At 35.9% G+C, this 17,772-nt stretch overlaps 1 protein-coding gene across 10 annotated transcripts in view; it reads right to left on the reverse strand.

The window, feature by feature from the left end:
* ORC5 (origin recognition complex subunit 5) overlaps positions 1-17,772 on the reverse strand; it is a 166,170-nt gene that overhangs the window by 96,998 nt on the left and 51,400 nt on the right. For all 10 annotated transcript variants that reach the window (XR_014067224.1, XR_014067221.1, XR_014067220.1 and 7 more), the window contains exon 13: positions 4,701-4,813. Coding sequence is in view for 3 of the 10 variants with exons in the window: in XM_081535828.1 (XP_081391954.1) it covers positions 4,701-4,813 (113 nt within the window). In the remaining 7 variants the exon portion in view is untranslated. The remainder of the gene's footprint in view (positions 1-4,700; positions 4,814-17,772) is intronic.

Genomic DNA, 17,772 nt, shown 5'->3' on the forward strand with positions numbered 1-17,772 from the left:
TATTAAGTTACTTTTCAGTGTCTTCCTAGACTGTGGAGGGAAAAAAATCAGAAACTTCAACTACCGTTAACATTAAGAACAATTCAAGTACAATTTTATTAAGCATGTTTTCATCTGTGTTCTTTCATACTCTACCTCCATATTCTGTGCTCCTTTCTAGAACCAGTCTCCTACTGCTTCTGTGGCCAAATCTTTCACAGTTCCTTGGTCAAGACGGTTCTCTATGCCCTCTACCTCTTCCTTGAATGGTTTTCTTTTCTCAACCAGGCTTAACTGAAAGTTGGCTCCCACTGAGGGATCGAGTCTCCTCTTTAGCTCTTTCCAATGAGGTTAGACTCTACTATAGCCCAGGCAGTCCTGTCATGTGAGGCTGCTGTCCTTGTGCAAAAGGCTCTGCTCCTGTGAGACTCAAACCATTCCACTAACCACCCTTTATCCCCCTGTCACCACCTCGTAGTGAATAATGCAGCATCCAGTTCAGTCTTCCTCTCTATTCCAAGATCTGCCTCAGCTTTAGTGACTTCATCGCACTTGTCCCTTTTACCTCCAAAGATCTTTTCTACTCTCATGATCATACTCAGAAATGTTCTACTTCTAAAAAACATAAATTCAGACATTCCACCCTGATCCCAATCTCCTTTAAGTGACCTGGAAAACCTGGAAACAACCAGTTTACAAACCTCTCTTTGCCTTCTCCTCATCTACAAATAATTACTGAGTATTAAGTCCCAGGCACTGAACTATTAGCTCTCCACATGCTTTACTTCCCTTCTTCCCTTCTTAGCTTAGACTCCATGGTTTGTCACCTCAAGCATTCATTTGCTAGCATCCACTGAATTCACCTGGCAAAACCTCAATCCTATATGATTTCAATTACACCCTTTTGCTGTCCCAGTACTCAGCACATGGGATGCTGCTGGAGAAGATCACTAGTTTCACAGATTGGTGCCACTGTAAATTCAAGGTCAGGAACCTCAACTGGGCCCTCAACACTCTCAGCAAGTTGCTTTCCTTGTCAGTACTTTCTTCCATTCCTCCCATGGCAGCTATTTCAAATATCCATATTTGTCTCAAACTGTTGTACTTCTGTCCTTAAGTCTCTTGCCTCTACCTTTACACATAAAATAGAAGGCCTCAGATAAGAGCTCCTTCAACTTCTTGCCAACAGATCTCCAAATTCAGTTTCATCTGAAACCACCTTTTCCTCTTGTTATAATGAAAAGGGATTCCCCTCTCTCATTTAGGGCTATTTCTTTAACTCATGTTTCTAAATCACATGTTATATATCTTTTCAAGGACTTTAAATTAATTACCTCTCTTTTGTATCATTAACTCTTCTTCCCTACAAGTTCTTTCCTATCAGCATTTAAATATGCTCATATCTTTAAAAATAATAAGCTACTCATGCCCCCACAACCTGTCTAGTAGGTAACAATCCTCTATTCCTCTTTATAGCAAAAATAGTCTAGAAAATAGGTACATGAGGGCAGGGTACGGATCTGTTATACATCTTGCTACATCCCCAAAGCCTAATATAGTGATTATAATGAACATCACAATAATCTTAAGTGAATAAAAAGCATTCTCTGCATGTGCGGTATCAACTTACTCACAAATATCACTTAAATGCACTATATCCTAACTTGTACCCCACTGTATCGCTGAAAGTGTTCTTGTTAAAGTCACAAATGACAGCTTTACCATTAGATAGACTCTGCCTGATTTCTTGGCAGTAACCAACAATTTTGACCGTTATTCCCTTGCCTTAGGTTTTTCTAACTTTCTTGGATATACAACTTTTTGTATTACTGTTTTAACCACTTAAGTTTGTATCATGAGTATTTTCCTGTGTTTTGATCCTTTAAAATTACAATTTTAAGTAACTTCACAATTTTTTAAATTATTTATTTTTAATTGGAGAAGAACTGCTTTACAATACTATGTTGGTTTCTGTCATATATCAACATGAATCAGCTATAGGTATACACATGCCCCCTTCCTCTTGAACCTCTCTTCCACCTCCCACTCCATCCCACCCTTCTAGGTTGTCACAGAGCATTGGACTTGAACTCCTGTGTCATACAGGAAATTTCCACCAGCTATCTAATTTTACACATGGTAATGCATATGTTTCAGTGCTACTCTAAATTCTCCCCACCCTCTGAGAAGGTCTGAGTAAGTTAGTGATTGACACAGTCTCTGCTTTGCTCTTCATGGGCTTATACTGTAGGAAGAAAACCGAGTTCTAATTATTAAATGAATTATTTAAATAAAATAATGGTAAGTCTCCAAAGATAAGGGGACCTGGATAAACTAACTGTGAATAGTGTGTGGGAGTGGGGTGGAGGGCGTGGACAATGGGAGGTCATAGTATCTGTGAGGATAGCTTCTTCAAGAAATACGCATTTAAACTGAAATCTAAAGGTTATGTAGCAGTTAGCTGGATAGAGGAGGATTTGGAAAGTGTTGCATATGCAATGAATGGTAAATATGAAGAACTGAAAAAAAAAAAAAAAAACCAAAGTGGTCAAAGTGTAAACATCTACAGGAGAAGATGTTTGTGATAGGTATGGCTGGCACAGGTATAGGCAGAGGCCAAGTCACTGGGGCCTTAAAAGTTATTTTAAACATTTTGTTTTTTTATCCTAAGAGTTACAGGAAATTATTAAAGACTTTTAAGTAGAAGGTTGATATTAAATTTTTATAAGATCATTCTGGCAATAGTGTGGACAACAAATTATAAGAGAATAAGAGTAGACAGAAAACCAATTGGGGGTTACCAGAGAAGAGGTAACAGTGGCTTGGTCTAGAGCATTAATGGTACAAGTGATAAAAATGAGTGAATTGAGATACATAGGAGGGACTTGACAGGCTCAGAAAGACTAATGCTTGGATACTGGGAGTAGGGGGATGACAAACGTCACTAGTGACTACTAGGTTTTAGGGCTGTGCAACATGACAGACTGCAGTGTTAATCACTGAACCAGGGAACACTGAAAGACAGCTGCATCATTCCTTTTTTGCTGGCAAGCAGAAGAAGCGGGGGGAATTCCTGAGTTCAGTTTTGGAAATATATTGATACAGGTGGGAAATATCTGAAAGTCAAAAATACTAGAAAAAAGGTCTGGCCTTCTAAAAACTGGGGAATAAGATTAGTACATAGATGGTTGGTGAAGTCAGGAGTAAAGTAAAAATAGTCTAGGAAAAAAAAAAAAAAATATGAAAAGAGCCAAGCCTCAAGGAACAACTAAATGTAAAGGTCAAAGAAAGAAAGAAAGTGAAGTCGCTCAGTCGTGTCCGACTCTTTGCGACCCCATGGACTGTAGCCTACCAGGCTCCTCAGTCCATGGAATTTTCCAGGCAAGAGTACTGGAGTGGGTTGCCATTTCATTCCCCAGGGGATTTTCCCAACCCAGGGATCGAACCCGGGTCTCCCACATTGCAGGCAGACGCTTTACCATCTGAGCCACCAGGTTTGTTATTATGTAAAGGTCAAGTGGATAGGATAAGCTGACAAATGAGCTTGAGAAGAAACAGCCAAGGAATAAAGATGAAAACCACAACATTGGAATCATGGACTCTAGAAGAGTTTTAAAAGAGAGAGAGTAGTCAATCCTGTTGGGTGCCACTGAGAATAGTCTGAGGGCTGGGAAAGATGCTGGAAAAAGGGAGGAGATGGAATTCAGAGCAGAAGTGGAAGAGCCCATCTGATACAGGAGGAGGAACCCCAATCTACTGATAAAGGAAAGACAGAAGATGGGCACATATGTAGGTAGTGAAAGGAGTTCTCAACTCACAGTTTCAATTTTGTTCTCTGAAGCAGTAACTGCTGAACAAAGTGAATACAGATGTTAGGACTTGTGGTTTGAATATAGTTAAGAATCAGAATCTAGATTGAAAAGAAACCCGTAAATCACATATTCTACTGTTCAATACATGTGGTGGAATGGCTGGGAGGCTGGTAGAAGATAATCAATTAGAAAAAGAGGGAAACAGAGCCAGATTGTAAGAGTTTCAAAGAAATTCAAATTTTTGCAAGAAATTGGGGAGAAAGTAACTATCTACAAGTGGCAACAAGAAGAAAGGATAGCACTTAAAGAGCATCCAATCCTGAGGGATAGGAGTTTGAGAAAATAAGAAGCTACTACTAGAGATAACTGGCGGGCTTCCCAGGTAGCTCAGTGGTAAAGAATTCACCTGCCAATGAAGGAGACACAGGTTCAATCCCTGGGTTGGGAAGATCCCCTGGAGAAAGAAATAGCAAGCCACTCCAGTATTCTTGCCTGGAAAATTCCACAGAGAGAAGAGCGTGGTGGACTATATAGTCCATGGCGTAGCAAAGAGTTGGACAGGACTTGGCAACTAAACATACACACACACTACAGTATATACAAGTTGTCTGTAGTCAATTGCCCATTAAATCCTACCTTGCTACTGTAAGACCATTATGCCAGTCTGTCTCGGACTCTCAGAATCTTGAATTTTGCCATATAACATGTCAACTAATTCTCTGAATTTTGTCATTTGTAAATCTGATGAGAGGGTTCATTCTACAGTGAAATATTCATTCTCGGCACTTAATGATCTTCTCTTGCTTAAATGACTAATGACATTACATTAGGAAGAAGATTAATTTTTATATTTAGTATATCATTTACATAATTCAAGACATTTTACATTAACGATTATTCTATGCTTACCTAGCAATAGCTCTGATGAAGTCTAGAGACACTGTGCATTTGTATTTTGGTCCATCAAGCTGATCGTCATGGCCAACCAGGGTTAACAGCTGAAGGGTCACTAAAGAGGTAATCTAAAAATAAGAAAGTATTTTTATGAGAAAATGGTTTAACCAGATTGCATGATGTCCTTGTTTCTGAAACATTTTATAGTTACTTTGATAACAATATATAACAGAATTCACAAGAACATCTGCAAAGAATATGACTACTTTGAAATTTGTATACACAAATTTGTACATATGCTTAACGTCCTAGTTAATCAAACTAATGATCAACCTTTAAGGACTCCACTAGAGATAAATTTGTTTCAACTAATGACACACATATGACTGCTAACCTTTAAAAACTATAAACAAAGGACATTCCTTCTCTCCATAAAAATTTTATGAACTTTCTATCCAAATACCTCAGAATATCACATCTGCACTCCCTTGAGAATCGAGCAGTTAAAATGTGAAAGTGGGCCTTTTTCAGAGTTGAGTAGCTGGTTAGATAAGAAATACATCCTTCAGATCTAGACTTAGTCTTGCTTTAAACTGATCCTCAATTAGGCAGTCAGGAAAACAGCAGGGAGATTAACACTGGCAAAAGTGTATTTTGACAAGTCAAAAATCAAAATTCAAAATAATTTCAGTGCATAACGCCTACAGAAGTATTAAGCGCTCTGAAATCCAAGAAACAAAGCTGACCCAAGAGCTGGAATTCTTTGAATAGCCCATTTTCTTTTCCCAATTTTTTTTTTTTTTCTCATCTCCTGTAGGCCAACGGAAAAAGAAGCCAGCAATGGCAAGAAGGAAGATCAGGAGACTTGGTGATCTGTAACTACTGCTGACAGTATCTTTAATATTAATCATATGCCTTAGGAATAAAAAAAAAAAAAATTGTTCACTTAATCTGTGATCAATACCTTGAGATGCAGTAAACATTCTGAATAATAAAAACAATAGTAGTAGTAGTGATTTGCTTGGTACCAAGTACTCTATACACAGCATCTCATTTATGCCTCATGACCCAACAAGGTGGATGCTATTATATTCATTTTTATAAATGATTCTTAGAGATGTTAAGTAACTTTCCTCAGACCCCAGAACTGACAGGTGGCTTCGTAAGAATTCAAACCTAGAGTTCATGCTCACTCTATTATACTACACAGACTCTACCACGCTCTCCATTACAATTTCAAAGGGGGAACTATTATGCAGTGTTCACTCAGCTGTCAATATTAACAATTTTTAAAAACTAACAGATGGATAGATACCACAGTATTTTATATATAGAAAATACTGTATTTAGCAAATACAAAGCATTTTTTCAATTAAAACTTACAAGTTTCATACTTTCTTAACTTTAGACAGCTCTCACATAAACAATATGCAGAGGGATATTTTTTATAGGCCAGTCTAAGAACCTTTACCTTTTGGGTGGAATATATACTCTTATTTCCTTTCACTGCAATGATATTCTAAAATTTTATTTCTACAACTGTGTCAACTTCTCTATTTTTTCTATGTGTCTTTCTCATTCCTTTCTTGTCTTTTATTGAACTGAATTATACAATTTTTTCATTCTACTGTTTTACTCTACTACCCTGGAAATAGTTTTATACTCTAGTTTCCACTTTGATTTTTTTCTTTTGGCCCCAAGCTATTTTAGAATTCTTTAATTTCCAACTCATGAAGTTTCTCTAGCATTTTTGACTTTTAAGAGGGGAACATCACAGAAGGCAGTCTGTATACTAGCAATTCTTTGAAATTTGATAAGAAAGCTGGATTCTCCAGAGGGAAAGAAGAGTACACAGGGACACAAAAGCCACTGTGACAAAGAATGAAACTAACCACAAGTGGTCACTCTTCCTATTCTGCCGGCCAGGTCCCTTCCCTCTTTGTTCCAAGAATGACTTGAGCTGATGGCAACTGAATACAAACCATGCCCACAGATGCGATCGCCTATGATAGGCCAGCAAGGTGGAGTGAGACAAGAGTTTTCTCTCTTACTTATATACAAGTACTAATATCGTAATAGTATCTTCCATTTTTGTCTCTTGGACTGCAAAGCCTAAAATATTTACTATGTAGGCCTCTTACTGGAAAAAGTTTGCCAAACTCTCTGCACTGAAAAACTGCTAGATTCAGATAATTTAGCAATGAAGAAATCAAAATGTTCAGTGACTTATCCAAAGTGATAATGACTACATAAAGGCAGAAACTTACTTGACTGGGATTTAGGTCTCCTAACTACAATTCTAAAACTTATGAAAAGAATGACTAAAATGTGATCATAGCTGAGAGAGCTAATTTCTAATAAGTTGTATTATAATCTTACTTGAATAAAGAATGTGTTAAGAGAATGAGGATGATCTGTGAAAAAGGGAGCGTTCAAGGGAACAGACATGTCAGTATGTCTCCAACAACAGGACTAAGGGCTCCCTGACCATTAAATTGGAAACCTGGTATGTACTGTGTTTGCTCATTGCAGAGGTATAGGTATTCAGTTGTCATTCTATTGATGATTTTCTTAGTAGTACTTAAAAGGTTACATATGAGTAAAGTTGATGAACAGATAAAAAATGTTAAGTTACTCAACATTTTTATAAAAGAGCTCACACTTACCTAGATTAAGAGTTAAATGAAACAAAAAAATTAAGTTGGTTGTTAAAAATGTATGAAATAGCGTTGTGCCCATTAAATGAGGTCATCTGTAAGGCAACTTAACACAGTGCCTGAAACACACTATTCAGTAATATGAGCTACTATTTGTATTATTACTATCTATTAGCACTTTTCAATCTCAAATCTAACAAATAAGTTTCTTTTCAAATAACCCATTAATTTACTTAAAACTCACTGTATTTCATTTGAAAACTGTTTCATATATTTCCTATAGCTTTCTGAATTATATGCCATGCTTAACTTATTTAGAAAATAAAAGATAAAACTACCTAAGATTAAAAACATCTGTATGAGGGCTTCCCTGGTAGTCCACTAATTAAGAATCCACTTTGCAATGCAGGGGACACCAGTTCAATCTCTGGTCCAGGAAGATCCCACAAGCCACAGTGCAGCTAAACCTGTAAGCTGCAACTACTGAGCCCATGCACAGCAACTACTAAAGCCTGCATGCCCTAGAGCCCAAGCTCCTCAACAAGAGAAGCCACCACAATGAGAAGTCCACGTACCGCAACTAGAGAGTAGCCCCACTTGCCACAACTACGGCAAGCTCCCTGGCAGCAACAAAGACCCAGTGCAGCCAAAAATAAATAAATATTAAAAAAATATATCTGTATGAGATTTTACAAACATTCACAACAAACTATCAATTATAAATGGGGAGAGGGAAGGTGGGGGTGAGACAAGAGTAGGGAATAAAAAGGTAAAACCTACTAGGAATAAAGTAAATAAACTACGAGGATTATTGCACAGCATAAGAAATATAGCCAATTTTTTGTAATAACTTTAAATGGAGAACAATCTATAAAAATATAAAATTGCCATGTTGTATACCTGAAACATACATTATGAATCAACTATATTTCAATTAAAAAAAATACTTCTGAACAGATTAAGAAAAGTAACGGGCCACATATACTAATACCTTTGGAAAAAATGCTCAATGTGTCAGTTTCACCAGAAAATGAAGTGGATAAAAAAATGAACTGACAAAAAAACTGCATGAAAAATATAATTAAAAATTATATGGCAGATTAGACCCAGATGTAGGGAAAATTAAGGAATACGTTGGTAGTTCTGAAAAAATGTTACAGAACGCAAACTAAAGAGGCTAAAAAAAATAGAAAAGACAAAATGAGAAAACCTAACATATTTCTAATCAAATTTCTGGAAGGAAAAGAAACAGAAAAAGGGGGCAGAAGTAATATCTGAAAAGATAATGGATGAAAATTCATTCAAAAAGATGAAGAATACCAAATCACAGAACTGAAGAGCCAAATAAATCCAACAGGGGAAATAAAAAGAAATCAATACCTAGACATGCCACAGTGAAAGTACAGAATATCAAAGATAAAAAGCTCTTAAAAGTAGCTAGAAAAGGAAAAACAGATTATCTTTACAGGACTGGCAATTGAACTGACAACTGTCTTAAGAACAACAATGAAAGACATAAAATAGTGGAACTATATTTTTAACATACTGAAGAAAGTAACTGTTAACTCAGAAATGTATGCCCCCAAAAAACCAGTCTCTTAAAACTGGGAATGAAATAAAAGGCACATTTCCAAACTAAAAACAACGGTGTGCTATCAAAATATTCCTACTCACTTAAAGAAATTCCTAAAATATACCTCCAGGTGAAAATAAAAGGAATACAAGTTGGAAGGTCTGAAATTCAAGAAGGAATGCAGAAACTGGTAAATATGATGGTAAATCACTAAATTTTGACATTAATAAGTATAAATGTTATAATATTTATAGCAACAACTAAGAGAACAGAAGGAAACCTGAATTATAAAAATCTAAAACTAAGAAAAAGAAAAGGTAGGTAAGACAAATAGAAAGGATAAAACAAGATATAAACAAAATTACATTAGAAATTATATTAAAAGTTAACTAAATGCTGCAAATAAAAGTCAAAGATTAAGTGACTGAAAAATAAATCCAACTACATACTCTTTAGGAGCGATACAACAAAACAGAAGAATATGGGAAGGTTAACAGTTAAAGGACAGAATGAGATACATGAAGCAAACTAAAACAATGAAGGTATATTAACCCAGACAAAAGAGAATTAAAAAGAAATTTAAAGAAGGGCTCATTTAGTAATGACAAAATGCAGTCAGGAAGCTCCCATCTCTCACAAGATGAGTGGCGTGAGACCCTTACTATGAAGGGATGAGACACAAAATAGGATGAGCAGTCAAGGAATAATGGGATCTTTGGGGGAAAGTGAGTACTGCTGAAAGTTAAGACAAACTCATTATCCTTTCCAGTTTAAAAACAGGTAGGAATAATAATGAGAAAGTAGGTCTGAAATTGTAATAAATGGGAGGCTACATAGAAGAGTTAATATTATCTCCTATGGCAAAATATATTCATTAACTTCATTCCTATTTTTTTTTACAAGGGATTCATTTGCTAAAGTAGGTTAATAATAGATATTTGAATCCCTTTTAAAATGTCTTTTAAACCCTTTAACATTTGAAATATTAATCTCCCTTTATTATTAAAATAGGTTTCTTTAGTACTTCTTTTTCCTTTAATATAGAAAACATTACTCACATTTTACTCTCCCACTGGCATTTCCTTATATTATTTCTTATAACTTCTACTGTCCTGTGATTCAAATATTCTCACATATCTAATTCAACTCTTTAATCCAAATTATAGGCTAAATTTACTCTTCCATTTTTTCATAAACACAAAATCTGTCTTTAATCTAGTTAAGTTAGAATTTCAAGAATATTTTCAGGTATCTCACTGTTTTATTACTTTTACTGTATCAGTTATGATTGATTATCAAAGGCTATTTACATTGAAACAGAGAGTCCCTTGAATCAGTTCTACCAAGATTCCATGGATACATTAATCACATAAATTGTACAAAGGATACAGTACCACTTTAAGATGTAGCAGTCAAAAGGCATTTCCACAATATTAGTAAGATGATCGCTCAATTTGGCAGGGGAAGATGGATGGGGTCTGATTGGCAATGGCAACCCACTCCAGTACTCTTGCCTGGAAAATCCCACGGATGGAGGAGCCTGGTACGCTGCAGTCCATGGGGTCGCTAAGAGCCGGACATGACTGAGTGGCTTCACTTTCACTTTTCACTTTCATGCATTGGAGAAGGAAATGGCAACCCACTCGTGTTCTTGCCTGGAGAATCCCAGGGACGGCGGAGCCTGGTGGGCTGCCGTCTATGGGGTCGCACGGAGTCGGACACGACTGAAGCGACTTAGCAGCAGCAATACACACACAAAAATCTAAACTAAAATGAAACAAATTATAATGTGATTTCTCACATTAAAAAACCTAATTTCAGAGTCTTTTAATTCCTTGAGCTTACCATATGAACAGAAACAACACACAGATACATAATTTAGGAGAACATTACATAAAGAAATGTACAAATACCAACAACTTAAAAGTACTTTGATAGTATATGAAAATGACACTAGAGTAAACTGAAAAAATTAAGTAGAAAGATTAACTTAAAGACTGATGCTGAAACTGAAGCTCCAATACTTTGGCCACCTGATGCGAAGAGCCAACTCCATTAGAAAATACCCTGATGCTAGGAAAGAGTGAAGGCAGGAGGAGAAAGGGACAACAGAGGATGAGATGGTTAGATGGCTCACTGACTCAATGGACATGAGTTTGCACAAGCTCTGGGAGATGGTGAAGGGCAGGGAAGCCTGGTGTGCTGCCGTCCATGGGGTTGCAAAGAGTTGGACACAACTGACCAACTGAACAACAACACGGGGTCAATAGTTTTAATCTCAAACATATTAATTTATGCCTAGATGAAAAATTCTGGAAAAATATATGAAACTTTTGGAAAATTATTTCTATACCTGTGTAAGTACAAAAATACCCACCTTTCTCTCCATTATTGGATCCTTAATTTTATTTCCCACTGCATATCCATGAAACTCTTGAGGATTTGGTCTAGGTACTGCACATTCAAAGACGAATAGGATCATGAAAAGTATTGATTTACTTCCTTGCCCAACATTAAGTGCTCATGACAAAATGATGAGGTCCTCATATCTGCAGGCTGGCATTAATGGCTAAATAATTTGATATGATCAACAGGAATATGGCAAACGCCTGTGGACTAGTAAGGGTACTCAGGATCAGACTCAGTTTTGTATGTGAGCATGTGCAAATCTTAAGACAGAAGTGGAACCGGTCTTTCCCATCTGCTGCAGCAGCCAAGGATTTAGCAACACAGAAAATAGACACACAAGAGTCATTACTGTTGTTAAGGCCCCAAATGAAGGAAGTGTTTTAGTTGCAACAAATAAGAATAAATAGGAGTATTTTGTAGCCAATAAAATTGATCTTAGAAGGATTTAATCTTTGTTGGGGCAAAGCTCTTTAAATAATGGCAAAATATGTTTTAATATTTTGAAATCCTTTTTAGCACTGTATAATTTACAGGAAACTTCTCATCCAACTGAGCTTTAAATAAACCTAGAACGTTTCATAAACAAATACTAACAACAAGGCAAGCCAGAAGAAAACACATTTTAAAAATATACAGGAGGACTTCTGGTCCAGATAACATGGCTTAGATTCATATTTACAGTTCTTTCCAGCTAAGCACAACTATAAACCCTGGAAATAACCTTATCAAAAGACTCTGAAAGGTAGAAAGAGGAAGGCAGACTAATTCCAGCACTGGAGGAATAATGTAGAGACAGGAAGTCTATGACTGCAGCAACTGCACAAGGCGATGTAGGCTCAGCATCTCCTGACCCCTAATCCAGAACAGAAGCTATTCGGGTAGGCTTATTTCATTCCTGGACTGAACAGGAGTCCAGGCCAAAAGAAACTGCAACTCTAAGTTCTATATCTGGCAAAACTATCCCTCATGAATAAAGTGGAAATAAAGACATTCTCAAATGAGGTAAAACTAAAGAATCGGTCAGTAGCAGACCCATCTTTGAAACATGGCTAAATGGAGTTCTTTAAACAAAAAGGAAATAATAAAAGAAGGAACCTTGAGCATGAAAAAGGAATAAAGAACAACAGAAAGAGCAGAAATATGGATAGAGCAGACTATCTCATGAGTTTTCTAACTCATATTTAATTAAAAACTGATTATCATCTGATCCTCAAAACAATGATATTTAAAAAGCAGGAAGTTAAAAGAACTTAGAAGTAAGGTTATCATATTTCATTGGAGGCAGTAAAACATTGATACCACTTATGAAATTAAACATGCAATTACCATATTAACAGTAGTTGCATCTTTTGTGCATGTTCACACAAAAACCTGTACATGAGCATTCATAGTAGTTTTACTTGTGACAGCCAAAAACTGGAAAGAACCCAGAGAGGCTTCAATGTGTGAAGAGTTAAACAAACTATGTATTTCATATCATGGAATAAAACTCAGCAGCAAAAAAAGAATGAACTATTGGTACATGCAACAATTTGGATGACTCTCAAAGGAATTTAGTTGCTCAGTCGTGTCCGACTCTTTGCAATCCCATGGACTGTAGCCTACCAGGCACCTCCATCCATGGGATTTTCCAGGCAATAGTACTGGAGTGGGTTGCCATTTCCTTCTCCAGGGGATCTTCCCGACCCCGGGATCGAACCTGGGTCTCCCGCATTGTAGACAGACGCTTTACCATCTGAGCCACCAGGGAAGTTCTATGCTGAAGGACAAAATGACAATCTCAAATGTTAAATATTGTATGAATTTGTTTATACAAATTTTTGAAACAACAAAATCTTAGAAGGTGGAGATTAGTGCCAGGGACTGGGGGAATAGGCAAGAGAGAGGTGAATGTGGTTATAAAAGGAGGGGTCCTTGTGATTACAGAACTGGTATATTGACTATGGAGGGAGATACACAAACCTACACATACAATAAAATTTCAAATAACCAATATGCACAGACATACACAAAAATGAATAAATGCAAAAGTGAGAAATTTAATTAAGATCAGTAGATGACATCAATATCAATTTACTGGTTGTGAAACTGAGTAAGGTGCGTACAGCAAGAAAGAGTCCTTATTTTTTCTTACAAGTGAACATAAATCTATACCAACTCAAAAATATTTTTATTTAAAAATTAACTACACTGATAAAATACACAAAATATAGAGGGCTTTGGGAACTTATAAACTGCTAGAATGCATTTTGTCTCAAAATAACTTAAGTACCTATGAAGCAGATACTTAAATTTACTCATAGAAATAAAAACATTTTTGATCTTTATTTACAGGGATTTAAAAAAAAAACTACTTGATAAAATACTGCTCAAAGTGGGCAAGTTTAATAATATTAATTATTTCAATATCAATATGCCACTGGGGCGAGGTTATATGGGTTTTTAAGTTTATAGATTACAGATTTTCCTATTTAAAGTTTGATAATTAGTTATGACTTGTGGTTCAGCCACAAGAATTTGTAGCTGTTGATTTCATGCTGTGAGCCCATAAAGACATCACAAAGTTGCTCCAAACCTGTGGCTAATACAACTTATCACTTACTCTAAAGCACAGGAAAGGAAAGGGAAGTCGCTCAGTCGTGTCCGACTCTTTGCGACCCCGTGGACTGTAGCCTACCAGGCTCCTCCGTCCATGGGATTCTCCAGGCAAGAATACTGGAGTGGTTTGCCATTTCCTTCTCCAGGGGATCTTCCCGACCCAGGGATCGAACCCAGGTCTCCCGCATTGGAGGCAGATGCTTTAACCTCTGAGCCACCAGGGAAGTCCTAAAGCACAGGAGGATTATAGCAAAACTGCTATTATGTAAATCACACCTTCAATGTTCTAAATTTCCCCAAATTCTACTTTTTATTTCTATTGTTCTAAATGGTGAAAATTTTGCGTTTGTTTGATTGGGGTCTACAGAAAACAAATGCACTTTAAACAATAAATACTTAAGTGTTCCAGTGTAAAAATTATTAAGAAATAAAATCGAGAGCCAGCCCATCAGGACTGGAAATCTTGGGAGATCAATGCCTTGTTTCACAGATGTGAAAACAGACATCATAAAAGGATGACTGGCATTATCAGCCTGTCCTCAGTCACCCCAAACAAATTAATATGTTGGACATGTTTCAAATTACAAATGCAAAAGTCCTAATGAAAAAGAATATAACATATATATCATGCAAGAGGTCTACTACAAAATATTTTAGAGTTGTAACAACAAATTTTAAATTAAGTATGTAATCCTAAGAATAATTAACGTACTAAAACTGTTTAGCCAAAATAGTGCCTCACTTGGGGTACTTATGAATGTTAGAAGGTAGTCTGTCAAGACAATGACTGTAGTAAAGACCCAGTTCAGTGCTTTTCTCTTTTCTTCTACTGCCCTTCAAATCACACATTATGTAACACATTATTCACTCTTCTCAGGATCTGGCAGAGGATATGGACAAAACTAGAGAGAAGAGAAATAAGAGGTATGGGAAACTACTTAATATTAGTGACCATGGGTAATTAATGGTAGAGGGACTGGAACTTGCTATTAAGTCCAGGCTCTATAGATTAGATATAGACATTGACTGATGTGCACCTACAGACTATAGATGCAGGCAGTGTACTAGGCACTTTAATTCCTTTAGTCCTCACAACAGCCCAACCATGAGTTAGGTACTATAAATAAAGCTTATTTTCAGAACAGGAAACAACTTCAGAGAGGTTAATAAATATTCAAGGTCACTGAGCTAACAGTAGTAAAAACTACACTGGGTTTGAATACAATCTGAATTTTGAAAGCTTACATTTCTTATACTATCCCAAAGGGAGATGTAGAATATAGGGAAGACATCATTGTAATAAGACTAAGGAGAGCTTTACAGAAGGCAACAATAAGGAAAAGTGAGTAGAATGACAACTCTGAAAGCATTCCACAGTGAAAGGGGATACCTTGAGTCTGCTGAAGGTTAGAAACTTGGCAGCAAAGGCACTGCAGATAAAACAGAGGGAAAAATGCAAATGAAATTGTAATAAAAAAGATAAAGAAGCATCTCAATACAGGCAAAAATCCTGCCCCAGGGATATAGGAAATAGCCTTAAGAATCAAGTCAACAATCCTGTGAACAAAATTATCAAATATTAGAGGTCTGATGTCAAAGTAATATCAATGTGCAATTTATTAACCTAACGATGTGTAATGGGCTTCCTAGGTGGCTCTGTAGTAAAGAATCTGCCTGCCTGCCAAGCAGGAGATGTGGGTTCGATCTCTGGGTGGGGAAGATCCCCTGGAGAAGGGAACGGCAACCCACTCCAGTATTCTTGCTGGGAGAACCCCATGGACAGAGGAACCTGGCAGGCTGCAGTTCATGGGTTCACAAGAGAGTTGGACACAACTTAGTGACTAAATAACAACAACAAATGATGTGCAAACTTTTCATAAATGAAAACTAAATATTATATTACACATAAAATTATTGATTTTAAGGCCTAATTTTTAAAAGATAACTTAGGATGGAGGAAAATGCATAATTTCTGAAAATCCGAAATTATTAGACAACACTGAAAATGGTATCCCAAAGCAAAACTTCCTGTAAAAAATTTCCTGTACATTTGTGGATTAAAGATAACTTATAAAAAAATAATGACTATAAATCATACAAAATTTGTAATAGCTGAATAAAAGGATAAACATCAAGAATTTTTACCGGTCTTTCCTAAAACACTTGGGAATCATTTTCAAGAAATATTGTATTAATTGTTTGAGTAAATTTAAATTTCTGTGGGGAAATTATTACTCCCTTCTTGGCTTCTATTCCCTAGGAAGACATATTCCTTTGCCAATAATTTTCAGATTTTAGGGGGGTATACACTGTTCTCCACAGGTGTTTTTGTTGTCTACTGTATCAAGCTCAAATGCAAATAAGTGAAATTCAATTGAATAAAAGTTAGCCTAGAAAATGCATTTTTTTCCAAAGTGAGGATTTAGATTCTGGACTAGAAAATACAGAATAAAGTTTAACAAGAAAGCTGTACAAAAAGTCAGTCCCTTTACCTCTAAGTTTAAGGCATATTTTCATTGGTGTTTTTCCTTAAAATGTAAATTCTGGTTTTTAGTCATCGGCTTAAAAATAAACAAAACTAAATATCGGAAAATAAATATTCTTGCTATCAAAAAAATAGTATTTCCTTAGCCTTTACACACATATACCCATATACACATATATACATATATATGTAGCATACTGACACTAATTAAAGGATTTTATTTTACTTTAGCTTAAAATAATGCATCTACCTAATTCAAAGCCAAAGTTATTTTTCCTCCCTCTGACTAGCACCTATGTCATGACTGAGGCATTCATAAAGAAAAATAAAAATCTCCTTGAACATAAGATGGTTTAAAATTTACATCTTTAATGGGGTTATACAATATTTGCTAAATTAATCTTTGCTCTGTGTACTATTATGTTCTTTGTTCTCATCCATGTAGGAGATGAACTGATTATTTATGTCTTAACAATAGGAGTTCATGTACCACAGGGAGGGTTTTTTCCCCTTAATCTGAGAGGCAGTCACTAACAAGCTTCAGCTGGAAGTGCTTGATGTTAAACCAGTGTGAACCTGTTCCTGGGCTAATAAACTATGTTCTTTCTGCCAACAAAAGGAAATCAATTTACAACTGTAATTAAATTTTAACATGCTCATTATTTTTATACTTTCATAGGTTGGTATATAAGTTAATTGATTTGTGAAACATCCTATCTTGCTTGTTTTGGAGGAGCTTTACAATCTGAAACATTAAATTATTTAAATAAAAAATGTGATATATATCAGGGTATGAGGTCCACACAACCCAAAAAGAAACACATTTGATTTGATTTCAAGTAATGTGATAATTCATGAACATATAGCATGTATCAAGAGTTCAACTGATATTTTTTACAAATAAAAAGTAGAGGTGGTGAGTGCTACAATGGAAGGCGGGGAAATATTTTCAAAGCTAATTCAACTTAAAATCACTTTGAATTTGTATTTTTTTTTAGGCAGGGAGTGGACTGTTACTCTTCAAAAACACTCAAATAAAAAGTGCCATGAATGTTTATACGTAGAGGAACTAAAGACACCGCCTCTAATCTCTGGAACTTTTTAGTACATAAATGACTGCAAATCTTTAGTATCCAGGAAGGCCTTAACTTCATGCTTACAAGAATGGGAAGTCATTCTTTCAATGAATGAATCCCATGTTCAAGGCACTGTGCAAAAAACAGAAAAATAAACACAGAGTTTATGCCCATAAAGAATTTAAGGTATTAGGGGAGACAATAATACAATGGCAATAACACATACTATGAGTGCTATGCTAGTGATATGTATAAATCCAATTACCTGACTTTAGAAAAGGTAATGACT

Source organism: Giraffa tippelskirchi, chromosome 10, assembly GCF_054371585.1.
Source record: "Giraffa tippelskirchi isolate mGirTip1 chromosome 10, T2T-mGirTip1v1.2.pri, whole genome shotgun sequence".
Lineage (NCBI taxonomy): Eukaryota > Metazoa > Chordata > Mammalia > Artiodactyla > Giraffidae > Giraffa > Giraffa tippelskirchi.